The sequence below is a fragment of the Aptenodytes forsteri genome, unplaced genomic scaffold (assembly GCF_000699145.1).
Source record: "Aptenodytes forsteri isolate BGI_AS27 unplaced genomic scaffold, ASM69914v1 Scaffold605, whole genome shotgun sequence".
NCBI classification, from domain to species: Eukaryota; Metazoa; Chordata; class Aves; order Sphenisciformes; family Spheniscidae; genus Aptenodytes; species Aptenodytes forsteri.
In genome coordinates, this window is record NW_008794427.1 from 166,825 (window position 1) to 193,765 (window position 26,941).

Sequence of the window (26,941 nt, forward strand, 5' to 3'; positions counted from 1 at the left end):
GGGCGTCGGGGGTTTCCCCCCTCCAGTCCCCTAACCTATCTATGGCTGTACTTGGTGCATTTACCAATTTTACCTATTCATGTTGACCTGAGATCATGCACAATTTTCAGGGGAACTGAGGAAAGCATTTGCTGCAGGAGGGCCTCTCCCTCCCGCAAGCAGCTGAGGGCTGCTCAGATGTGCGTCATGAAGACGCCAGCTCTATTCTGAGATTTGCAAAGAACACTTTAGAGCAAGCCATTCTTCAGGCAGCCGAGAATGAGAAAGTTTTCCAAGTGCTTTAAAATAAAACAAACAAACAAAAAGAAATGCAGATGAATCCCACAGAGAGCAGGAAGCAGTGCAATTATCTTCAGATACTCCTTTGTTCTCTCTGGGATTTCACGTGCATTGATCCAGAACATCATCTTTTCTGCTCTGCCCCAAACTGTGGGTACAAATCACAGAGACAGGGGAAAACATGCAATTTACAAATTCAGCAACAGAAACAATCCTAAGAGTAGTAAGACTAATTATGGGTTAATTTCCCTTCAACATATCAGTTAGTACTCTGGCTAAAAAGAATAACCTTTATGAAAAGAAAAAAAGCTCAGTGAAAGAAACAGGTTTCACTCATTCTTCATCTTTCTATATTGATGGTACCAACCAGCTGCACCATTTCTCTAGAAACATTTTATCTAAACATATTTCCACCTAAGAGTAGTAAGACTAATTATGGGTTAATTTCCCTTCAACATATCAGTTAGTACTCTGGCTAAAAAGAATAACCTTTATGAAAAGAAAAAAAGCTCAGTGAAAGAAACAGGTTTCACTCATTCTTCATCTTTCTATATTGATGGTACCAACCAGCTGCACCATTTCTCTAGAAACATTTTATCTAAACATATTTCCTCTTAATTTAAATGCTGGTGCACTTAAAATTGCAGATGAATTTACACTGATTTCCCTCCAGCCAAACTCCACAGATTCCTGCTGCCTCACAGCTCACCTGGCATTCTCAGCACTTGCCTCCCCGCATTTGCACTGCTGTGTACCTTACCTGCCTCTGGGCCACAGCGCACCCTACTCTTCGTGGTGAAAAAGGGAATCCGCTTTGTTTTAAATCCCTCGTCACTCCTGCGGGCAAAACAAAATGGTGACATGTGGAGAAAAGAGCTTGGATGCGGCAGTTGAGAACTGTGCTGGAGCTGCATGCCCAGGACACTAAGTGGTGCAGTTTGGCCCCACTCAAGGCCGTGCGATTCACAGCACAGCTCTTACGGGTTCCTCTCTGCTTTTGAGAGATGGGATTGAAACCTGCTGTGCAATCACAGAGCTAGACTCCACCAACACTTGTCCAGGCCCAATGGTTTTCTTCTGGCAAATTAACAGACCTCTGCAAGGCAGTGCTTTCAGCTCCCAGGGTGAGAGCACTTGACCCCCAGCTTTATGGGTGTCAAGGTTAAGTAGGCTGTCAAACAGCAAATTGAACAAGCTTCATGAGAAGCGCTGGAGAACCGACCTGCTGCCATTCCCTGCTTTCACCAGAGAGTCTCTGACAAGATGACCCAACAACATGACTCTGGAAATGCACTGAGACATTCAAAAAACAATAATTCATCTTTTGCAATTGACACAGCAACTCATAACGACGCCAGAAAATTTGCTGGTCAGGCACCCAAATGAGAAGATAGAAGTATGACACAATTCAGTTCTGGAGAAGATAAGGGACCTTTAACTCTCTATGTTAAACATCCCTATTGTAATTTCTAAATAGAAGAACATCACTCTTTTATTGGATGACCTTATTAACGTCAGCCTTCTCTATGAACTTGCAGCTGGTTACACTTTCATTTAAAAACCAAAGATTTTTCATTTTTTCCAAAACAATACTCCCATGCTAACTACAAACTACAGTCCACCCAGATGGTTTATGGTTAAGATATGCTCCCCACAAACTAGCATTTGTAGTCATGAACCACACACTGGGTTAAAAAAATTTCTACATGCTCTGAAATTAAACTGCCATTTTCAGTTATCTATCCACTTAATAAATGATACAGTGTGCTAAATGCCCAAAGAATCAGTAAAGGATAATTCATCACTGTCACAGACACACAATATACTTAGAGACATGGTATGTGGATATCAATGCCTTCTATGCAGGTAATTAATTCACTACTGACACCCTTTGTATTACACGAGGGATCGGGTTTGCTATTATTTCTTCAGCTTTTGTTTTCTCAGACAAAATTTGAAAGAAACACTTACTTCCCAAGTTGGTTTTTTGAAAGATCCAGTGATTTAAGTTGTTTGCAATTCCACTTATCTTGTGAAGGCAATGTAACTAACTGATTTCCCAGCAGCTTCAGGGACACCAAAGCCTAAAAGAGGAATAGCCTAGAGTTAGAAGACAGAGTCCATCAAACACACAGAAAGAGGTTTTTTAGCGTGGCTATTAAGTAACAGAAACATGAAGAAAGTACATCTTATTCATCAGAACATCCTGTCCATGCTGCTTAGCATGCAAACATTTCCTTTTTGTCTCCAGCAAGTATATTTCCTGCACGAAGCAACACCACTGTCAGTTCTCGGAGATCATTAGTCTACCTGCTGACAGATTCAACTGGAAACAACCCATATAAGAGGACATTTTACTTTTAGTGAGAAAACCTTTCCAAATGGAAAAGAACAGTATGATTTACCTACACAGTATGCCACATATGGATGAGAAGTCTTATATGTGTGTGCAAGCTAGTGTCAGAGGGGGTTTACACCTGTTGTATATGCATAACATCAATGTGCAAAATGGGAACTATTTCACACAAGGAAAATTTTTAATTGCTTTGTTATTGCATGCCTATTAAAATGGAAAGGATTTATATTAACTTTCCAAGATTTATACAAGTTACCTATCTACTTTTTTTTCCTCACAACAGAGACAGAAATTTTAAAAACAAGAAGTGAAGCTGATTTGTACAGTTAACACCATACAGACAGGACTCAGCTGCAAATACCATGAATAAGGTTAAACACAAGCTCTCCTTTAAATTTAACTGAAATATAAAAGAAAAAAATGCAGTTCTCATTTAGATTTGTAAAGTTTATGCTCTTCCATCTGCCCTTAAAAATAATGTCAAGGCTCAAATGATCATTTTCATTTGGTTGAAAATCCAATTTTCCACTGAAAACCATCTTCTATGTAGAGTTTCCAACCAGGTTTATTCTGCAAGCCCACTCATGAAAACTGAGATAAGCAGAATGTCAGCTGAATTATCGCGTGCCACAAGTACAGCAGTATTAATGAATCATACCCCATGGAAATCATGTTTTACCAGCAGAGACTTCAGCTTCAAGTGCGTTAAATGTTTTTTTATAGCTCCACATAATATAAAAGGTTTATGCCCCTTTTCATCAAGCAAGATTAACAACGTCTCATGAAGCCAGTCTGTTGGCCTTCCTCCCCTTTTCTCAGATTGGATAAATATGAAGTATCCATGTGACATAAGCGATGGACAACCAGCAGTTGCTGGAATGGCAATTATCATGCAAAACGCTCCCTCTAGTGATAAGAGGGGGGCAGCACTGGGCCTTGGTGGGACTTGGGGAAGGTAAAGTCAGATACGCAGAGTGAACCACTAGAGGAAAGGTTTGGAAAACCCTGCAAACTATAAAACCCTCCCTGCCACTCGAGTCTTGACAGCCAGTGTTTTTACCATCATTAGTCTTCCACTGGCTCGAACCTCCCATTGGAAGGAAGACCCAGTCCTCCCTTGGCGCCTGGTGTCAAGCTCTCTCCAAGTATCAGCATGGGGCTGTTCAATGACAATGCTTCAAACTTCTCCCCTGAAATATCCCTGAGCAGGGGGCGGGAGGAAAGGGAGGCTACGCGTTCCAGAATTAGCACAAACTTTGTTCTGTGTGGTCTAGCTGGGGTGCTTCATTTTCAGTCAACTGTATCCGTGTTACATGTCCCCCACAAACGCTGACAAAGGCCACTCTCCAGGAGAGCTGAGAGCCTGGTGAGATTACATGCAGTGCTTATGTGCCTGCTCCGTAGGGGGAAAATTAGTGACTTTCAACTGGCTGTGGCTCTTCATTACTGTAATTCTGGAGATCACTAGTCCTTGTTTTGCAATTGCCTCTTCTCTCTCATCTCTAACTTCTCAATTTTTGCTGCCTTTCAGGAAGAGAATGGATGCCTCCAGAAGTGAGACAATGGCAGCAGCAGACAAATTCCTTCAAACCTACTGCCGCAGCATGCAAAAAGGGCTCTGGTGCATTACGTTATACCAGAGGGAAGAAACTGCAGCATCCAGATTAGGCTGTCTCAGTCAGCTTGTGATGTGGAAAAGCTGACCAGTCTTACCTGAATACTTCCACCCAGAGAGGGTCAGGTCTCCTCAAGAGAAGCAAACTACTCTAGACATGGTTTGGACCATGTACAGTTGGTTCCTTTACAAGGCAACAGACAGAAAAGCTGAGAAGGCCTCTGCTTCCCTTAGCACCACATTTCTAGTATATACATCATATTAGTGACTGTGAGGTGGTCCTAGTCTTAAGACCCCTCCACAAACCAAGCAAAGGCCAGTGATAAACACATGTCCCACCAGCCGAGGTCAGAGACATGCTTTCAAGTCATAGTGCCTCCCCTGCTTTCAGCTTTTCCCAGGCAGAAGACAGTTCACTGCTGCTCAGCACATTATGTGTAGGAACACATTAACTGCCCATTTCTCCTCCTTCCACATCTGCTTCTGGAGAGGGCTGGAGCATGCGTGCAGCCCTATTCACTGACACAAACTCTACAACCAAGGAGTAGCCCAAGCCAGGGCTGATCTAGGCATGGGCTTTCACCTTCTAGTGAAAGTGTGCTCACCACACTCTGGCCCTTGGGGGACTGAAAATACCTGCTATTTATTTCTTTTATGAAGGTAAGGCTGAAGAGATATGGATAAGAACTGGCATTATTTAAGGCAGCCACAGCTCACTAACTTTGAAGACAGACCGTCAGCAGAGATTGCACTGAGGTCTTCTTTGATGCCCTGTACTGGTGCCTTCACGTCCCTCTGCAGCCTCTAAGCAGCGGCACCCAAAGAAACGTGCCCTTGAAGCACCATCTAGTGTTTAATATCTGTCATGGCAGCTCCCACCCACTGCGCTTATTTTTAATGCATTCAGAAAAAACAAGTTTCAGAGACAATAGTCCATAGGATTCATTCTATTTCAGGAGAAATGCCAATTGAAACCAAATGGTTACCAGAAAGCAAAGCCAAATCTGCAGGGATCATTAAAAACAACTGAGGGAGCAAACAACCCTCAGCACTCTTCTTCCAGGCAGGAGAAAGAGGCACCTTTGCAGCAGACTCCTGAAGTCCAAACTGGACATGGATATGAACCATCACTTCAGCATCCTTCCCAAAGAGTGGTGAAAATCATGAAACTTCTGCACAAAGATTTACCTCTGTTTCTATCTCCTTGACCCTGAGTTTCACAATCTGGAAGGGAAGCTTGGAGGAAACCCCCAAGTTCTGCTTCGTTTCACGTCGAAATCATGTGAAGCCACAAATTCTGAAGAATTTTGAAGTAAAATTATGGATCTCTGATGTCCACTGGCAAGAATTATTTAATCTGCACAAGCTTAAAGACAAGAGAGATGCCAACTAGCATTGTTTAGGGCATTCAAACATGCTATTTTCAGCAAAGAAAGACTAATCCTGAATTACACAACACTGGTGTGCCAGATTAAGAAAAAACACAATTATTTGTGAGCACACTTGAGTACGTCTATGGTTGGAGCTTGCAGCTACAATGCAGTGGTTGTCTTCCAAACTGCGTTCCCAAAATCTGAAGACCACAGACATCCAAAGAGTTCTCAGAAGACCTGTGTCAAAAGCTAGATACCATATCACTCTGGATGAGGGCCTGAATGTAGTCATTCAGGAGGTTATGGGCTGCTCAGAGGCTCTGTGCAATTGCTGTGTTCATCAACTCAAAACAGCAGGTAGTCTCCTACCTTAACCAGGCAGCCACTGCTATGGCTTCGAGGTCTGAGTAGGTATTAAGAGAAATACTGTGAAGTAGGAAGAAATGACACTTACTTCAAGCTGGAAGAGTCCTGGTGGAACTTCTTTTAGTGAGTTCTCAGAAAAATCCACTTCTCTGAGGTGATTTTTCCAGAAAATAGTCAATGCGTCAGGTAGGAATTCCAGTGAGTTTCTAGATGCTTTACAACTTTTCTGGAAAACATAAAAGAAAAAACACCCACAGAGTAGTAATCATCTCTTTAAATAATGAGGTAGATCAGCTGTCACATGTTTAAGGCATTAATAAATTCATTCTAGGTGATCTCTTTAGATATTCTGATCTAGATAAATTATTGTGCATGTAGGCACATAGGATTTGCTGAGGAGATGCACTCACTTAATTGACGGGCAAATTCTTTGGTGGGCAAAAAGTATTCCAAAAGTTATTTTGAAAATTATCCCCATTTGCTTTTCAACCATATACAAACAGTTCACCGAAGTATACTGTTCTCCTGCTATCCCTGTAATAATGAGGAATAAAGTCACAGTGATAGGTGGATATAGATGCCCTAGTTAGCCATGGGTTTGGGCAAAGTTAACTTTGACTGAAGGCTGGGTGTTCTGTAAAATGATCCTAACAATACTTCTGCTCATATGAGCTATGGAGAAAATGAATACATACATATAAGACATGTTTCTAGAAGTTTTCCACCAATGCCATCAACATGGTGAGAACAGGGTAGAACCTCAGAAAGACTTGATCTGAGACCCATAAACCAAATCAGGCAGGGGCACTCGTACAGAAACAGAAGAGCCTTTTAGCCTAAGACGTCTGACAGCTTTTTAAGCATCACAGTGTATTTTTTGCATTGTTTCAACAGCTTTTTCAGCCTCTGACTGTCAGAGCAGTTCGACTTACCAAGGGGCAGGCCCAGGGATCTGGAAACACTTTCAGCTGATTTCTGGAAACATTCAGTATGTTTAGGGACTTGAAGCAGTATAGAAAAACCGTTGGAAGTTCCACCAACCTGTTGTCAGAGATGTCAAACTCCTGCAGCTTCCTTAAGCCAATCCAATTAGTTGCTAGAAAACATGAAACATTATGGACTTGGTGTAAGCATGACAGCAGTCTGATCCAGCAAGATGCCGAATGCTTGCTAGATAAGAGCCTAAGGATTTCATGAGTGATGAAATAACCAGGCCTTTTCATGTACTTTGGACAAAGGACTGAGAGATGCTAAGCATCTCTAGCTAATACTGGCTTTAAGTCATTATTGTAACAGTTTGGGCTTCTCTCTTACGAATCAGGCCTTGAAATGCAAGTGTAACACTGGATTGTACGTACTGTTTTCCTCATCAAATAACTTCTCCATGTAATTTTTAGCAGCAATGAGTTTTTTAAGGTTTTTAAGATGTAGGAATCCAGAAGGGAGAGTAGAGAGCCTGTTGCTGGACACGTCGACCTCGAGTAACCTGTGAGTACAGAAGATACTCAGTCAGGCATCAATAAAATGCTAGCAAAGACTCCTGTTGCCATAGACATCTATTTTACCAGGATAGCTTTAGGTTTGAATGAAAGCAGCTGGAATGCGCTCTCACAAGGCAAAGCAAAAAACCCTATTTGGAAAATTAACCCTTCCAGGGAGCAGACAGAAGTGGTCTGGATAGACAGCAGATCAGATAATTGATACGAGCCAGCAAATGTCAATCTGAGTCAGCTCAGGGCTTAGACTTAGAGGAGTGGGGCTCACCAGAACTGGAGAAAAGCAGAAACAACATGAGACAATACAGGAATAAAAGTCCCTACAATTGTCCTGATAACTAACTTGGAAACACTGAGAACGCAAAAGAGCAAATCTTAAGTTAAACCTCGCAGCAAACAGAAAATAAACCAAGAAGCTCCTGCACATGCTCTTCACTTATGCAGTTTCACACAAGCACAACTGACTCATTTGCACCTGCTCTCTGTATGGGTTCAGTTTGCTGTAGGCATCCAGCGCACACACCTTGTACATATAATTTCGTCAGATGACTGTACGCTGGGTAACTCCGTCAGCTGATTGTCAGCCAGGCTGAGCTTCCTGAGGTTTATGAGGCCCCATGGGATCACGGATGGAAGGGAGACCAGGCAGTTGGCAGAGAGATCAAGCTCAGTTATCTGACAGGAGATATCAATCAGCCAGTCCAGATCTACCCAGGGCAGTTTGAGGTTTGACCAGTTCACACACAAAGCCTGCATATGTCAAAGAAGAGAAAACCACGTTAGTAAAATCCCAATTGCTCTCAGCCTGTGTTACACCACTGGGAATCTGGCAGTTCAGAGCACAGACCATAAACATTTTGCTCACTTTCCAATCTGCTTCTAGGAATTAAACTGACTCAGAGATGAAATCATACCTGGATATCAGCAGTCCCCACCATATAGCTGCTCCTTGATCTCACTCCAAAGACCACGAGCAAGTGCAAGCAGGGGACTTGGACTTCTTCGCCTGTCCATACACCAGCTCCAGTGTGCCCCACAAAGGGTGAGCTGCCCTTGCCTGAAACTAGCACTCTCATCCGAGAGCTGGACAGCCTCTAACGGTTTGTTCATCCAACAATGTGCAGTGAGTTTCCATGGGGCTGGGCTCCCTGCCCCGCAAGATGCATTCACACCCTATGCTAGCAGCATGATATGGACAGATCATGGAAACCCATCTTAAATCCAGACTCTGCAGCCCGAACCCCACTCTGTCTCTTGGACATGGCCTACATCACTGCTCAGATCTCCAAGGGACTTTGAACACCAACAGAGGCCAGGCAGGTCCAGAGAAACCCCTGAGGAGCAGTTGACCTCTGAAACGCTTGTGGATCATTGCTTCTGCATCTGTAGAGAGGACAGGGACAGATCTGCTGAGTGTAGTAATGACTTCTTATGAGGAGGCCTGTTGCTGGAATAATTAATATATGCCCAGGCACTGCTCTTCCATCTGAAACCTTCCAACAACAAGCAGCCAAACGGTTCTGGGGAAGTTTTAGGTTTTGCAGAGGAACATCTGAGAAAGGCAAGGAAAGGCAAACACCCTCTTGTGAAGTACTAGAAATTTGCTCAGTATCATTTAGGAAGACATTTTAGTATCTGAGAGACACGATTTTGGCAGTTGCCTCTTTTCTAGACAATGTTCTGCTGCTTTTGACAGTAAGACGAGGAAGTTGTTTCATCCTCTTTTGGAAAAAAAACAGAAGTTGTTGTGAAAGGCATAACTACTTATTTCAGGCTCCAGCTTAGACAGAAGAAAACACGAACACATAACAGTCATCAATGCAAGTAAACAACCCAAGGCTTCATTTTCAAGATCACCTCATTGTGCTCCAATGAGATCTATGTTCCAAAATACACATTTTTAAAATGTCAGTCCCAAAACGTTTTCATAAGCTCAGTGTTTTTGACATAACTCATCCCAAAGACAGCCTCAATGAAGTGATAGTTAATTCTCCACCAGGAGGCAGCAAGGACCCGACAGCAAATTTAATTTGCTTTCCAATTCCCAGTATTTAGCTCTTAAGACTTTTAACCCCAAATTTAAAATTAAAAGGAATATATTTTGGGAAGGGAGAGAAAGAAAAGAGAAACAAAGGTCTATCTCAAATGCTTATTTGAGACTCAGAGCTCCAAGTAATGTAGATCACACAGTTCAAATGTCTAGGAGAATGGAATAAAGGGTAAGCACAAATGTTGCACTTTTTATAAATTGACAGTAGTCATACTTAGTGTAGACACAGTGCTTTTCAAATGTTCACTAGTGAAGCCTCAGGACAGCCCTGCAAATACGAATGGAAATATCATGCCCATTGTATCACTGGGGAAACCAAGGCAGAGAGCACAAGCTGTTTGTCTAAAGCTACATTCACCGTCATACCACACGGCCATCCATATAAAACACAGCAAGCCAGCAGCCACAGGAAAGCAAATTAAGCAGAGTATCCACTGCTACTGCAAAAGGTATGGTACCTAACGGGAGTTACACTGCAAAGCTTTCACACTGGCACTAAACATATTCTGCTTTACTGTTAGATTTTCCAAGTCTGTATATTTAACAGCCTCCTGCTTACAAACTCTTGTTTTAAATTCTGTATGTAGTTTTCTGTAATTTTCTCTCACTTGTAACAGCCCAAGAGCTGTTTACATCACTGGACAGCAATCAGTCCTGAGTTATGGTAATAGAGAGTATAAACACACAGGTCAGATTCCCTTTTCCATTCCCAGCTACCCCATACTTCAGGAGAGATGTAGGGATGTGGTACTGATGCTACGGGACTGGAAGATCTTCCCAGCATGAGGAAACCTCACTGGGGAAGAGCACATTTATGTTGGGACACTTGATTATTTTTTTCTGGTTCCTTGAATTGCCCCAGGAGCTCATAACAGGAGCCAGATCCCTAAATCCAGATAATGCAGGAAACCAGCTCTACGCTACAAACAAAAACCTCAAGTAGGATTGATGTCTGTCTGGCTACTTACATGCACTTTCAGGGCACTGCCCTGTCTTATAATATTATTACTTTTTATTTTAGAGAGAGAATTTTCAGCTGGTTTAGCTCCCAGATGAGGTCACCAAAAAATGACTTACAATGGTACTGATGCAAGAGGAGGGAGGAGTGCATGGCTGGGGAGAGGAGGGCAGCACCACTGCAGCTCCATCCTAGATAAGCTAAAATTGCCCCTGATAGAAATACAACTTAGTCAGCAATGAAATTCTCTTACTGATGTCATTTATACCATATTGTGGTTTACAGTGATGCCAGCAAAAGCCTTTTTATGTCAGGACAATTAAATCTACACCATGACTTCTGCTCATACAGAAACAGAAACATCACCCTCCTACCTAACAGTGCTGAGTAAAATCGCATGTTCTGCATTAGCAAAACCACATACCACAAATCCCCTGGCCTAGGAAAGAGTTAAGAAAGGGCCTGATCCCCAGCTACTCGTGCTTCATGCAGATTTTTAATAGGGATGGCCTCTTCAGGCTAGACAAAGATCCAGCTACTGAAAGTATAATACAAGCACAGTCTGCCTAGATATGTGAGAAACAGGGAATCAGCCATTTTAACAACTAACCTTGGCTGGCAATGCATAGTCTGTCCTGATCCCTTCTTTCCAGGAATGCCAATTTTTTCCAAAAGCTATGCTGAGACTCAGCCAAAATGGGGGAAGAGGGGTTCAATCAGAATGAATAGGGGAAAATCCAAGCTTTTAGGCAGCAGTTCCAGACAACATGTCTATGGTCTTAAAAATTAACTGCTAGTAAGGAAGGGACTTCCTGCTTACCCATATCGTTGTCAAGACATGGGGTATGGAACTGCTAACACAGCACTGAGGGTTACAGAAAGGTGGATTCGTCTCAGCCTGTCTATCAGACCCATCAATTATCTCCTGTGATGTAACCATCACAAAGACCTTGCTCAGAGGGAGTCTAAACCTCAAAGATGAAGCCATGGAGATCAGCCATACTCTTTCCTCTATTTCACTTTACAGCTTGCCATCTGCCAATAGAGGGGAACAGCAACGCCCTTCATGGAGATCTCTGGCAGTGGCTGAAGCAGCTTTGTACTGACCCCATGCTACCGAGGTGGTAGACCGATCTGGGATGAAGATCTGGCTGTGAGACTAAAGTTACTTTTCACTCTGCAACAAGGAAAACAGTGACATTACATTCAAAGGTGGCCTCAGCACTGATATCGCAAGCTGTTAATTATTATCCTATGTATATTATGATCACCAAAGACTAGCACTGCATTGGGTGGGACACGTAACAAAGATGCCGTCCAGAGGAGATTTACCCCGGAAGCTCAGGACAACTTTCAATAGTACACCAAGATGGAAGTGGTGGCATCCTGGCACTTTCTCCTTTGGCAATGGTATCGCCATGATGGCTGTGGATGCACGGGATCCGCACCGTGGCTCGAAAAGAAAACAGGAAAGGAAAATTTTCCTGGCTTTTTTTTAAACACCTTTTAGCATTTGATCTAACGTGGGATGCTCCATAGCACCTTTCCTAAGATATGCATCCATGACCAGAGTATCTGACCCCTTGAACTATTCATATATTTTACCTAAACAAACAGAAGCAAGAAAATTGAGAATTGCAGCTAAAAATCTGGGCAAATATTCCATGCAAAAGGCTATCCACAAGTCCTTCAGTCACACAGAGGATGCAAATAACCATACAGGGCTTTGAAATTCTGGCAGTGATGGGAATGAAGGCCTGGAGACCTGGCTTGGTCATTTGGTTTCCTCCTCACAGAAGACAGCAGGCTCTTGTGGTTGAGATCCTGAATTCAGACTCCAGAGCCCCAGATTTCCTGTGCAACACCAGTCACTGTCTCAGGCTACCCAGACTCTGTTTGCCTGTCCATATGATGGGAGAGTAACATCTCCCTTTCTCCTGGGGGAGCCAGGAATAAAAATGCACTACAGACTCCAACTCCCTCTTTTCTCTTCCTGCTTAATTAAACTGGACCCAACAAAGCTGCAATTAAAAAAAAAAAAATCAGAAAAAAGAACTGATGGTGCTTATCCCCTCCCTCAGTTCCTGCTGTTTCAAGATGATGCTCTTTACAGTACAAAAAAGTACTTGTCCTTGAGTACACCGACCAATGCAGTAATAGTAAGATCTATAGCCTGCTTTTAGCGGGTGCAAGCAGGACCACGTGTCTCTGCTGCTTCTCATTTCAGACTGATACTCATCTCTATTTTGCATTTAGATTGCTGTGTATCATTTACCTCAAAAATGCAGAGCCATGGCCTCAGGGTATTTAATGTGATAGACAGATACCTGCAGAATTCAGATAGTGACTTCTAAAACCACAGACAAGATTGTGAAATCCAACACCTGCTATGAACACTGCGGGCTAGGTGTCCCATCTCCTAGGCAGCTTTTTGAATCTCAGCAGTAAGTGCCTTGCACTCAGTCCTCCTCCCCATCCAGAGCCAAGGACTGACAGTGTCTCTTCTACCTGAGTGCTGCAAACTGGAGGATCGGCCAAGGCCCTTAATGTGACTTAGAGACAGTGGACCAAATTCACCTTGGTGCTAGTAACCTGGCATCAGTGGAGTTACCTTAGGGATTTACTTGGCTCAGCACTCTGTGGTGAAAAAGTAATTAAGTGAAAGAAAGCCTGACAGCAATGCCACAAAGAGAGGGGATTTCCTCCCCAACTCATACTTAGTTTTCTCCACTGTCTTCCCAGAAAAGCCCATTTCTTTGATGCCGAAGGTCTATGATGCTGAACTCGCAGAGCCAGTGATCAGCTCAACCTTCTCCATTTGGCACCAGCTGGTGAGCTCTGTGCTCATATGAAAGGGACGGTGTTCAGAGGCTGTTAGCTCCTGGGCACAGCCTGACTCTGGGTGGCTTACTGCTCTTCAGAAGGGCAAGGAAAACCTCTGTAGACTCCCCTCTTCTGCCAAGGAAAGAATTTCTCAATATGAGTCCTGAAAACTAAATGGAAATCTTCTACTGCAGTAGAAGATGCCAGGGGATGCACTGAGGAAGGCAAGGGACTGGAAATTGTGCAGAAGCAAGAAATCCCACTGCTCTTGGGCAAACAATGAACTATAAATACAAAAAATATTTACTTAGATCTGAGACTGTTTGGTAAGGTGATTAAAAAAGGCTGTTGTGCATTTCTCCTAAATGACGTGCCGTGCCCCAACAGAACCTCGCTCTTGCCATAGACAGGATATTCTGAGGATGGTGATCTAATTCCTCCATCAATAATGCTGCTGTGAATCTTGAGTGGAACTGCTGCAGATTTCTTTACCAATGGTGATGTAACTGAGATTAGTCAGGCAGTGGATAAAGAAATCAGAGGAGGATGACACACATACACATACATTTGTATGCTTGTGTATGAAATTCTTGGCAAAACATTTCCTAGGGAAAATGCAGCAGTTTAAACTCTTTTCTGGTCTGTAATGGGAAAAATAAATATATCTCACACTGCACCCACTGGAAAGTGACATGTATCTCCATGCTGACTACACTTATCAAAGTCTGGAATCTGTGCCCAGCCACTTTACTGCAGGGGGTCTTTTTGGCATTTGTTACCTGTTCCTGTAAAAATGGAGCACTTCCTCTCTCTAGCAAGACAGTGGTTTGCTGTGGGGATACATTTATGCCAGGAAAAAAAAAAAAAGGAGAAACAGATATTAGAAAAATGAGATGTAACTCGTCTTGTCTCAGAAAGGGCAGCACTGCACAGTGCAATGGCTGCCTGGAAGGTGTGGCAGCTAAACCAAGCTCTCCAATCACATTTTATGCATAGCTGGTAGCATTCACTACTGTGAAATCAATTGGAGGTCAACTGCAGTGTTTTCACTCAGAGATAGCACAGATGGGACAAACCCTTTTGAAGTTCTGGGCTCATTCTGAAATGATGAGGGCTCCGTCTGCCCTGCCCTGTCCAAGAGGAGGGACTTTTTGACATCCAGCTGGCTGCCATACACATCACAGTCTCCACACAATCCTTTTTTGCTTCCTCCCAATGCAAAATGCATCACAGTACTTACACAAGCAGACTTACATTCGTGAACCCTACGAGATGAAGAAAGCACTGAGGTAGCTTGTTTGCAGCTGCCATGAAGTCGTGTTTTAAAAAATTATCAGGTTGTGTGACTATCAATTCCCAGAGACCAGAGCTCTGCAGACAAACTAGGACAAATCTTCCTGAATTTGGCCCAGTCTGCCAAAATGAATTCAAAAAGAAAGCATTCAATAAGCAAACATATTAAAAATAAACAGCTACTAGAAGAATCAAGGTCAAGTTTCTGGGTCTGTTTTTTTTGTTTTTTCTTTTTCTTTTTTTTTAACCCAGGCCCTTCTGGCAATTAGCTGATGTTTTAAGACTGCTCTCTTCTTTGCTCAGGGTGTGACAACAGCAAAGCTGAGTCATTTTTACAGCAGCTACGTTAAATATTGCCAGCAAGTTCACATGGAAAACAGACCTCTTCCCTGTGATTCAAACATTTATTCCAAGTTTATTCAAGCTGAATTATCCAGTTAGTTGAATTTTTTTCCTCCTAAAAGGCATGTAGTTTTATCAACACTTATCCAGCAACATCTAGGAAAGAATCAAGCAAGTTTCTGGGTCTGTTTTTTTTGTTTTTTCTTTTTCTTTTTTTTTAACCCAGGCCCTTTTCGCAATTAGCTGATGTTTTAAGACTGCTCTCTTCTTTGCTCAGGGTGTGACAACAGCAAAGCTGAGTCATTTTTACAGCAGCTACGTTAAATATTGCCAGCAAGTTCACATGGAAAACAGACCTCTTCCCTGTGATTCAAACATTTATTCCAAGTTTATTCAAGCTGAATTATCCAGTTAGTTGAATTTTTTTCCTCCTAAAAGGCATGTAGTTTTATCAACACTTATCCAGCAACATCTAGGATTTAGCTTCCTCTTGCTTACCTGTCAACAAAATTAAGAATCCCCCAGGGAGGGCTCTAAATCTGCTGATTGAACCTAATGAAGTCAAGCTCACATATGTGGACTGTAGTCCCTACCATTCACAGTATCATTGGAAATCCAGCAAGACAGGGTTTTGGTAGGAAAACAGAGAATGGAGAAGTTTGTAACACTACGAAAACCTCTCTACTTATTTTTACTGACCACCAAAGCAGAATCAACACCCTGCAATGTTACGAGCTGAGCAAACAGATACTCAACTGGCAATGGGATTCACGGAGACAGAACCTTGATTGAAAAATATCCTTCACAATTTTTCACTGCACAATTTTTATGACCTGATGAAAATTGTAACTATTGAAAGCTCAGGGCTCCAATGCTCCTATTCAATGTTTGTTAATCTACATATTGAGGGGAAAAACAAAAAATGCCTGATAACTAACTTGCTGGATAACAGTAGAAATAATACGAAATACTACATGCTTCCCTATAAAGCAGTAACAGTGTGTGCTGTGAGACATGTTTCAGTTCTGAATAAAGGAGACTTGGATAATACAGATTAAGAGAACGAAGAATATAGCCTCGTTATACAAAGATATGGGATAATCATGAAATGTAATAATACCCTCCATGAAAACAATGCCACTCATCTGTAGATCTCAAAGCATCATCATCATCATCATCATGTATTAAGCCTTCCAACAGCTGTGAGATGTGAGGAGTTTAAATCTCCCCATTTTACAGTGGAAGAAATAGTGATGCAAATGAATTACCAAAATTGTCAAAAGGCTAAGTAGTGAACAGAGTTCTTGCCAACCTAAAAAGGCTTCAATTGCTTTTTGTTGGCCTCTGTGTCACATCAAAAACCATTTCTGTGGGGCAAGTGCAGTTAAACTAATATGATCTGATCACACACGATTTCTCCATGCTGCTCCAGAGAGCCAGATCTGTCCTGAGCGAGGGACAGTAAATGCTACCAGCCATCTTTTACTAATGAGGATCTGAAGTAGGGAAGACATTTTGAGCAGATGTAAGCTTGCTCTACTCATGCTCCATATTAACAAAAAGCCACATGAGCCTATTAGTACATGCTGTATCTGAGCTATCAGACGCAGGGGAAGAGAAGGGTTTACACGCTCAGCTCTGTGCCGTGCTAACACTCCGGGACAGCACAGAGCTTGTGGCATTACCTTCAACCAGAATGCACAATAGAAACCTAAATGAAGTGATTATCCTGGCATCACAGAGGAAGCCTGTGGTAGCGCTTATTTCTCTGGAAGACTTTGAGCACAAAGTCAGTGTTTCCTTTCCACAGCATATGCCTGGTTCACATGCTGATGTTAAAATTGCCAAGTGGAAGCTGCTGCACACAGCGTCTTGCACAATGATGCCTCATGTTTTACACCTTGCAATTCAGCACTGGCACGAAAGCCACTTTCACAGCTTGTTCTCTAAATGGGTAGCAAACCACAAGGTTCTTAGCTGAGAAGAAGAATCACCAGCCACATGGTACGCAAAGACAAATATCAATTATTAACATGATGCTCCTTTAAAAGAACGTCTTTTCAGACAGCTAAATGGCTACTTACTGTTTTTGCTGGAGCACTACCTGGTAGTGGGCTCGTCTCAATGAAATACTTCCTCAGAAGGTGTTTGCTGGATTCAGGACTGTCCATCAGGATGTAGGAACAAAAGAAAGCTCCATTCCGTAATAAAAACACAGCTACATCTTCATTCCCTTTAGAGAAAAGACAGATTGTCTGCTCTCTTCTTTTCATGTAAATGAACCAACAAGGAGCTGAACAGAAATCCTGGGAAACAACCACTTCTGAAAAAAACCATGGGGTGTACAAAAAGAGAACTGAACTGTATAAAGACTGTTTCCTCCAGTGACAGGATTTAGTTTGGTCAAATTGAGACAGCAAAGACACTATGTAAAAGCACTGGCCCAGGCTCTTTCTTTTTTCTCTTTTTTCCCTGTCTTATTAAACTATACACACAGCAGTGCTTTGAAGTGTAAATTATTCAGCCTAAATCAAGCATGTGTGCCAGAGTGTCCACAACAATAATGCTTTTACTTGCAAGGTTTCTATTTTTGAAGGATCTTTTCCCTAGGAGTTTGAAGAGGAAAGTTCAGCCTCTCAGCAGTTACAGTAATCTAACTTAGGAAGGCCCTGACTTAAATTTGGCTAAGTCAAAAGATGCAGAGCCAATTTTACTGTAATTTACCTCACTGGAAATCCACAACAATTCCAGGCAAGCCAGTCCACAGTGGTACCTTCCTAGAGGGGAACAACTCAGCTCATTCTTTAAAAGACATTGCAGAAAAGGGGCAAAGTTTTGAAGCATGCAAATACATACCTGCCTTTATAGCAGCGTACAGGGGCAACCGTATAAGAACTGGAAACTCATTCTTCCTGACTGCACAGCTCTCTGGGTCAGCACTGTATGCACGAATTAGGAGTTTTACTATGTCCAAATGTCCCTGCTGGCAGGCTATGGCCAGCATCCAGTTCAGGAGTTGTTGGCAAGTACTAGGACCTACTGAAAAGATATGGCATTTGACTTAGTTGATGCCACCGGGCTGTGATGTGCAAGAGTCATCCACAAATAATGGCTATGCCAAGGATATAGGGCAAAGCCCCTGAGGACAAAGGAGCAGACGGCACTGCAAAACTGTGTTACAGAAGACCCCTAAGCTGGTCAGGCACAAACTTTTCAGCTTTGCTTAACTGTTCTTCATTACCTACCCAGCTAACGGGCAAACTTTTTTGACGTGTCTCTGATCTAAGCATGCATAAGCTAGCAACAGTGGAAGGTTCTGAGGATGCCTGCTAGGCTACCAGTAGAAAAATCAAACATCAAATCCCAAGCAGAGATGGCAAGGGATGACCAGGACTGTCTTTGCATCCAGAGACAACAGGCCTGATCCAACAAACATTAGATCCAAACATCCACGATAGGCCACTTCTTCCAAGTTCATGAGAGGGGATACAAAGAATGGGAAAAAACAGCTGACTTTTCATGCTAGTGGATGCTAGTAATAAATGTTTCAGACAACACAAAATAATTGTTTTAGTTTGTTTTCACTGCAGCCTAAAGTCTCCCACAAAAAATTTCATTTCCCCTTGAAATATTTCATTTTGGGTGAATTCTTTACTATCAATTCATAGTGAAGTTAGACAAATGTCATTTAAGGCTAAAAACTAAAATACCATGTTCTGATTTCTGCATGAATTTGCTAATGTTTTTGTCATCCCCAAACTGCTTTTTCTGCTGAATTAATGTTTTGCCTGTAGAACACTGCTTTCCTCTAGGTGTGCATAATTCTGCGCATGTAACTAAATGCCCATGACAGGATTATTTCTGCTAACAGTAAGCAGTCCTCAAATCTTCCCTGATTCACAGTATCACCTCCCTTCACTTTATAAATTCACATCGCCTTTGAAATGCTTACAGAAACGTCCACAAGCCCAAGTTTACATGTCAACTTTTTTTTTTGCAGTTTCTCCATGTGGAAATTACATTGTCCTTTGCATTCTTAAAAACTTGACTAAATCACTCACCCTCATGCTGCAAAAAATGGGCTCCACTTCAGCTGTAAGCCACAAGAAGTTCACACTGAGCCAGAGAGAATCACTGCAGTGCATTAGCCAAATTGCAAATTCATGCAATTTATTCCTAAGCCCTGTGATTGGTTTCTATGTAACTTCCCAGGGAAACAAATGGAAAGTCCTGCATAAAAACTTCTGAAAGCTGCTGTTTGTATAGAGCACCTCCCCTGACACCCCGAAGCAAGAGTTTAAGGTAATTTGGTCAGTTCTAAACGGAGCTAAGTTTCCAGAAACTACATAAGTCACTTTTCATTACTGAGAGTATTACATTAATATAATTTAATTTTTGCTACTAAGTTACAAAACATTGTCAGGCTCCTTTCTGGCTGAAGGAAATATTACGTTTAATTGCATCCCCCAAACTGGAACATTTCTTTTGCTTATTAGTGCTCTAACAGTTTAAGAACATCAAATAAGCAGGTTTCCCAACAGGTTATTCCCGTTCTCATTGAGGTCACTGGCAAGTATATAGCTCCAGTGAGGAGCTAGAGCTATATTCAGGTCAAATATTGCAGAGGCCTAGCGGTTACTGCAGTGTCTGAGGCCAAGACAGCGATTCGCCCTGGCTGCTGTGCAAGACCGCCAGACCCTGAATCCATAGAGGGTCCCAGTGAGAAGCAGCTGCCATGCCCACAGTACACTAAGAGAGCAACAGGGGACTCAAACACAAGTTCCCGGTCCTGACTCAGAGTAACGCTCACAGCTGCCTTAAGAATTGTGTCCGGGTCTACAAAAGTCTCTGTTCTGCTATAAAATAATTTTAAAAATAAAATGTATCTAAAATATAATGATGATTCTAAACAAGGAATTCCCCTGAAAGTCAAATCAAAATGCCAACAAGAAGGCATAGAGCATGCTGCCAGCTGTGCACCTAAACTATTACTCGCCAGACAGTCATGCTGCACTCTCACTCCCAGCACCACTGTGTCTGCTGGATCAGCAGAGTGGGATGATGCTGTTTCCTGAAAATCCCTTAATTTCTCTGTGGGGTCTGGGACGTTACCCAGCTGTGAGGGCTGATGGGAATGAATTGTCTAAATGGCATCTTCCTCCACTTCCAATTTGCAAACATGGAATATTTTTATGCATGTGTTTTTCCCCCATGGGGGAAGTTTTCTTCAAACACAGCAGAGATTAGATCTCTCCACGCACTTTCCCATGACTATGTCCCTCCCCTTTCAAGGGATGTGAAAAAAATAAATAAATGCCTGATTGAAGCTATAGCACACAGCTACCGAAAAGCTTGAGGAAAGGCACAACCCAATAGGCTTACCATGCAAGGAATCCAGCAGCTCTTTCACAACATCCTTATGTCCAAAATATGCAGCCACCACAGCCGCATTGTCATCATTAGGTTCTGTTGGTAACACCACTAATGCTTCCTTCAGTAAATACCTCACCGCCTGAAGATCTCCATATGCTGCTGCAATACCTAAAAGCTGGCACTGGTAAAGAAAACACAGCAAAATAAACTCTCTATAAAGGGAGCGGGCAGAGAAAGAGAGCATTCCTAGAGCCACGTATTTATTTGTGTCCATGCAAATGCATACTCATTGTCACTGTGATTAACTGAGAATGTCATAAACACTAGTAGCCATTATAATCATTGCTGTTGATATATTAATTATATTACTTTGTTGGGTTTTGCTTTATAGTTTTTTGTATGGCTTTACCACAAAAGTGCCCAAGACACAGCATGGTGAGTGTAAAACCATTTTTCAGGGACCAAGAGAAAAAGTATTTGCACAGCTCTGCTACAAGGTGTAATATTTCCAGTTTTGGAGATGGCCAATATGCCTGGACTTGGCATGCAGGTACTCTCCCAAAACACTGAGATAAGCTCTGTGCAAAGAGCAGGCTCAAAATGAGGGCTCTGAAGGCAGCGCAGTGCAGAAGCTGGCACACAGGATATAGTTCCAAACACAAGCAGCAAAATCTTCCCAGCGGGCCATTAACCATCTTTGTACTGATGGGGGAATAAATTTTTTTTCTAAGTCTATAAACTGCTTCCTTTTTATGGGGAAAAGTCTATTTCCCTGTTTTAGCAACCACAACACCAGCACCCCTCCTCGCACAGCCTCCTGTTCCTACATACGCTGTTCCTGTGGTCTGTCTCATCCTTCTGATCAGTGTTTTCAAGGGCAAATACTGTCCCTGAGCATATGTCCCTAAAGTGCCCCACACAACCAGCCATGTCTGGGACCCTGCAGCACCAGCATAACATATATAACTGAATGGATTTTCTGCGTAAGAAACGACAGAAGAAAGCAGCTTGGCATTTTGGTTTCTTTCCCAATAAAATTTGAGAAAGAGTAGTAACCTAATCCTACCTTTTCCACTTGCAGTGCAGTCTCCTCACATGACAACTTAATCAACTCTTGAGCCTTACTGGTGTCTCCAGCTTTGTAAGCATCCTGAATGCTTTCTGTCACAGGTGTCTGAATTATGGAGACTTCGCCGACTGTGGACTGTTTGCCACCCATGTCCACAGTTCCTGCAGTAAAAATAGAAAAGAGGGGTCAGGAAGAAGTACCTGTTCATTACTTGTGCACAGCTACAACGTCAATGCATCCTGGCAACAAAAAAAGGGGGTGAATTATTTTCAGTGGAATAGTTACGGCACACAGTTAAAAAAAAGAGGAAAAAACCTCAACACTCAGTTGCCTGATAAAAGAACGTGATAATACGTTAAAGTACTTTCCAATAGAGACATGAAACTAAAAGGGACAGCGAGTTCCCCAATTGCTCCCAGAGGTGGTTTCCAAAGGACAGTGTGAAAGCTCACACACACACAGAGACACGTATGCTCTGCAGCAGCCTGCCACATTCCATCTCCTGCTGCAGGAACTAGGGAAGAGAAGGGCTTACATGAGATTGGCACCTGCAGTACTTCTGAAGGAGCGAGGAGTCTGCAGAACCTGCAAAGCCATTCTGGTATTATTAGCCTTGCTTCGGTCACTCTTCATTCACCTCCTGACAACAGTCTAATAAAACCCCACTGTACTTCTCCAACACTTTCAACCAGAGCTTTATACACCTCAATGAATGCGAAAGAAAAGAATCTGGGAATACTTTTACTCTGGGAAAACAGAGTAAAAGGAGATTATGCAAGATGCCCAGTGTCACCCTGACCAATCCTGGAAGGTCTCCTAGGCTAGACTTTTTTTTTTTAAATGCCATTAGAAGCCAGAAGAGTTTTTACATGCCAAAGATTAAAAGCTGCAAACCACTAGAGAAGATGCTTGCGATGGGTGGCTAACAAAGAGTCTCAAGTCTCACACCCACCCACCCACCCCACTACCACCACAGGGAAAGCTGCAGGAAAGTCACTGAATTGCGAGTATGACGTTCAGGTCCACTACTGAATAACATGCAAGACAAAGAAAAGAAGCACTTTTCACTTGAAAAGAGACCATTTCATACTCACTTTTTCCTGCTAAAACATTATTAATTATTACTGCTTATTTGCAACTGGTTAAATAAAGCCCTTAAGCCCACAGATTTTCACATATGTTAAGAAGGTTTGTTTTTTTTTTTTAGACACATATGTCATGCAGGGCCTAGTTTAATGCAGCTTGGAAAAATAAGTAAATTTGGACCGATCTATACTGTCAGTAAATATCTTTGAATAATGCAGTCTGAGTCACCAATAGATTCTGACTACCACTTCTCATCAATTATTTAAATGATGCTCAAATCACTCAGACATCGGAGACGGCTCCAGAGATTCGTGCCATTGAAAATGTGCCCACACCAATAACCTTTCTCAGATAATGCAGAACATATGAAGGACAAGCAGCAGAAATCAAGGCAGATGAATGTGGTTTAAATTACAGCATAATAAACAGCATCTCAAGAGTTCATGTTAATAGGTGCAGTGCCTTCATAATTCTGTAGTTTTAGGCGGTACATGGGAAAAGAAATTCATCCAGCATTTGGTCCAGTCTTTTAGAGCAGACCACACACCTGTAAGGGATCTCTAAGGATATTGCATATGATTTAATTCTCTTTTTAATGGACACCTAGGTAGGAAATGCAAATGATTCTTACACAAGTAACTGTTTAAAGGGTGACAGAAGAGAGAACTTTGAAGCAAAACAGTTCTCCAGTCTAAACAACTCAGAACTGGACTAAGTAAAATCAAGAAGTATGGATCCAAGCAAACACTGCAGTTACCGGAACATGCAGCCTCCCCACACTCGGCGCCCTGTGATGAAATCCTGAACCTAGAGAGAAGCACTGGAATTCCCCTTGGAGGAAAAAATGTCTCACATCGGAGATACAAAACAGCTGGAAAGCTGAGCAGGAAGCCCTGCAAATCGGCGCTGACAGAGCACAGCAACTTTAATCTGGTTCCTAAAAAAATGCTGAGAGGAGGGACAAATTTTACTTCCTTCCAGCCTCAATCCTGATTTTGGGGACTATCACTCAAGACCCTCATCTGCAGCCAATTCCACATGTAAAGGCACATCCTTTCTGCCAAAGAATTGAGCAGGGCCATCTTTCTTTTTAAATCATGGCCAGGGAAGATGGAGGTACAAGTATCTCAAAGTCAGAGATTCATTCGGGATCTGAGAGATTCCAGTGTAACTTCTTCATCTATTAGAGAGGTCTCCAGCCAACCCCTCGTGCACCCTGCACACCAGAGCTCTCCTTACAGGAGCATTTTCCACCTCTCCTAATGTAACTGCCCAACCATGCAGTGAGGACTACCAAATCAGTTGGCCAGGGAGCACAAGAAGGACCACAATGTAACTGAGGGAAGAAGGAACTCCCCAAGCTAGACCCTAATCCCAAGACAGCTTCTGTCTTTTACTGAATGACTACTTCATGAAACTACTTGGCTAATGTGTCATGCTTCCTCTTACATTTTTGGTCCCCTCAAAATTTAAGTCCTTTGTAGTGTAATGGCTTAGTTACAACCACCGCTACCATCACCACTGTTTGGAGAACTTGGGCTGGCCATCAACCATCGCAGTCTACTCATCTGCATCAGGCGTAGACTTCTGGGCACTCCAGGCATGGGAAGGTCACAAACGGCTGGCTTCATGGAGTTTACATGCTCCCAGAGTTAGCTGGCAGTTTAATCAGAGTCTTCGGGATATTCATTTTAGTCCTTAAACTCAATTTTAGTCTTGTCTTAGGCAAATTTTTATTGATCTAACCAAAACCGCCCAGTTTTGAACATCTGAACATCCATCAGGTAGAAGTCAGTAAAAGCTTCACTGAATTTAAGAAATCTGGGTAATTCTACTGTTTGAAACCAATATATTTATATTTAAATATTCTTGGCAGAAAGATAATGCTGCTCATCATTCAAGTTTCTTATGTAACTGTCATCAAAACTTCTTTCTATGATTGTATTCTGCAGAGTAAATTGACCTCCTGCCTAAGACCTGAGGAAAAAAGCTGCCAAAGGTCTTTAGCAAAAAAAGACCTTGCAACTGAACTACAAGCCTGAAAAGAGCAAAACTTGTGAGAAACAGTGTGATAAGAAAGCTCACCCTCAACCAACAGCTGTACTCATGATTCTGTCAAAGTTAACTTGAGCTTTCAAAGGTTAAATGAGAGAAGGTGGGCCATACATTCCTAAGTTCCCAAAAAACAAAGAAGCCATCCATTGCAAAGCTAAGCATCTCACCAAACAAATTACCCAATTCACAGAAGACTTCCCGGTGACTTAGTAAATGATGTATTGACTTCTGAAATACAAATGGAAAATAAGAAGCAGTATGTTTTATAAGCTTAATTTATACTCACCAGTAGGAAAAAAAAAATTGAGGAAAATTACATTCTACTGACTAAAGACTGTTTTATTTCTACAAGAGGCATGACTGAACTATCATCATACTGGCATTCATGTAGGCTGGGAATAAAGTTTTGCCAATACACGCATCAGCCATTTTTAGCAAAAATCTGGGCCGAAATCCAAAGAAATTCTGCCTATGGTTTTAACCCTACAAATCTCGTGCTCTTTACCTGAGCTCTTCATGGCTTTCATAATAGGGTCACCTCACTTGCATAAAGCCTTGAACGACAAGATATAAGAGCAATACTGAAGTTGAATAATATTGAACCTCTATTTTTGGACTTGATCATGCAACATGCTGAGCATTTAAGCCTGGATGTAACAAAGTGCTTTTAATTCTTAGATTGCACAGATTTAGGAACTGGCTTCTGACTTTGCACAATAGGGTCTACATTACTGTTTGACAATGCACATTGCTATACGCAAAACAGCATAGCAAGTTATGATATTCTATCTGTACTTCTTGGATATTCTTATAATAAGAGGCTACCAGAAACTCCAGAAGTTCTTATGCACCCATTCCGACTTCCTTTAGTTTTTGCTTTATGGCACACAGATCTGGGACAGAGTTCCTGTGTTGGCACAGGTTCCTCTAAAACCACTGCCCCAACTCAGCACCCCTCTTCTGAGCTTTCAGCAGGAAAACAGATAAATTTTAACTGAGGTGGTATGGTGTGGGTTCATTTCTCTAATACATTTGAATGTCAATGAAAATAAGGTCATGGGGTTTACTCCCTATCATTCAGATCATCTCTGCATCATCTTTATTTAACTTCTCCGTAGACCCACGGCTTCTTTTCTTTACTTGCTTTCTAATGACTGTAAGCAAACCAAGTGCTGTTTGTAAGGGGAAAACAGGAGGCATTTGCTGATGTTAAAAACGCATCCTTCATCTATTCCTCACACAACTTAACAGCTTGTATCAAAGCAACTAACTTTGGAAATATTTCCCACTCTTGATCTCAATGTTTTATACTTCGGAAGTAGACTTTAAGCTTGGCTTTGCAGTAACAGCCTTTTACAAAAGACTAATTTTCTTTTAAAAAATATTCCAATGGAAACAGCGGTAATGAATAAAAAAGCAGTTTTATTTTATTGCCATTCAAAGGTTACAAGAGTATAAATTTTAAAGTGCCACAGACTGCTGTCCCAGCTCAGAGAAACAAAACAAAAATAAGTCGTCTTAATAATAAAGGGTACCATGAGAATTTCAGAGATATATGTAGTTACACCCTGTCTCAGGCCTTGTTATTACAGCAGGTGAAGAAAAAAAATCTAAAATTTCTAAATTGACAGTATGGCATTATCAGCAAAAAGCTGAGGGTTTGCAGGTCAATGCTGTGAATCAACAAACGGCTGCATAACAAAACAGCACACTGTATAGATGATTATTATCTTTATGCCCCAAATCACTGCATTCCTGTCTCTGACACATAACCTCACAGGGTTTGTAAATGCTACATTAGTCCCTTCGATAAGGCAGTTCTTTGGCAACTAACTAGTATATTTTTATTTAGCAGAGAAAGATACAAATGAGATGTTGAACACAGGATAAAATAGGGCAGGAAGCTAACTTACTCCAAAACAGAATTACAACAATAATAAAACTAAAACTGCTACTGACCTTGTCATAATGTGTGCAGGTATTCCAGAGACAGGAGCAAATCAAGATGATGACTTTAACACAGCATCCCATTTAGCGATGCTCAATTAAGCTATTAATTCCTTGGACTGTTAGCCACCCACCTCTGCTTCAGCACAAGCAGCTCTTACAGCGGCCACTGGATGTAATGTCTTTTGGCTGGCCGGCTGCTTCTTTGTCTGAATTAACTACTACATTTTAGCCTTGACAGTTATTTTCATCTCCATGTCCCATTACAGCGAAATCCAAGCCTCTGGTTCAGAGAGGATCTGGGGATGGGGGTGGGCAGGGAGGCTGCCTCTCCGGGCTGAGCTCAGACATTAATTCCTCAACAGCACCAGATGGCTACAGCTAACCTTTACCAGCTTAATCTTTTGCCATTTTGACTTTTGAGGGCTGCCACAGAGCAAATAAAAAATGGGACAGAGAT

General features: G+C 42.1%; 1 protein-coding gene across 1 annotated transcript in view; it reads right to left on the reverse strand.

The window, feature by feature from the left end:
- The window catches only part of LRRK1 (leucine rich repeat kinase 1), an 80,025-nt gene that overhangs the window by 38,987 nt on the left and 14,097 nt on the right, over nt 1–26,941 (reverse strand). Inside the window, exons 2-11 of the mRNA XM_009289467.2 lie at nt 21,391–21,554; nt 20,334–20,505; nt 17,808–17,987; nt 17,036–17,184; nt 8,009–8,235; nt 7,348–7,475; nt 6,922–7,085; nt 6,078–6,215; nt 2,251–2,363; nt 1,040–1,116 (exon numbers count right to left, since the gene is read on the reverse strand). Coding sequence (XP_009287742.1) covers nt 1,040–1,116; nt 2,251–2,363; nt 6,078–6,215; nt 6,922–7,085; nt 7,348–7,475; nt 8,009–8,235; nt 17,036–17,184; nt 17,808–17,987; nt 20,334–20,505; nt 21,391–21,554 — 1,512 coding nt within the window. The remainder of the gene's footprint in view (nt 1–1,039; nt 1,117–2,250; nt 2,364–6,077; nt 6,216–6,921; nt 7,086–7,347; nt 7,476–8,008; nt 8,236–17,035; nt 17,185–17,807; nt 17,988–20,333; nt 20,506–21,390; nt 21,555–26,941) is intronic.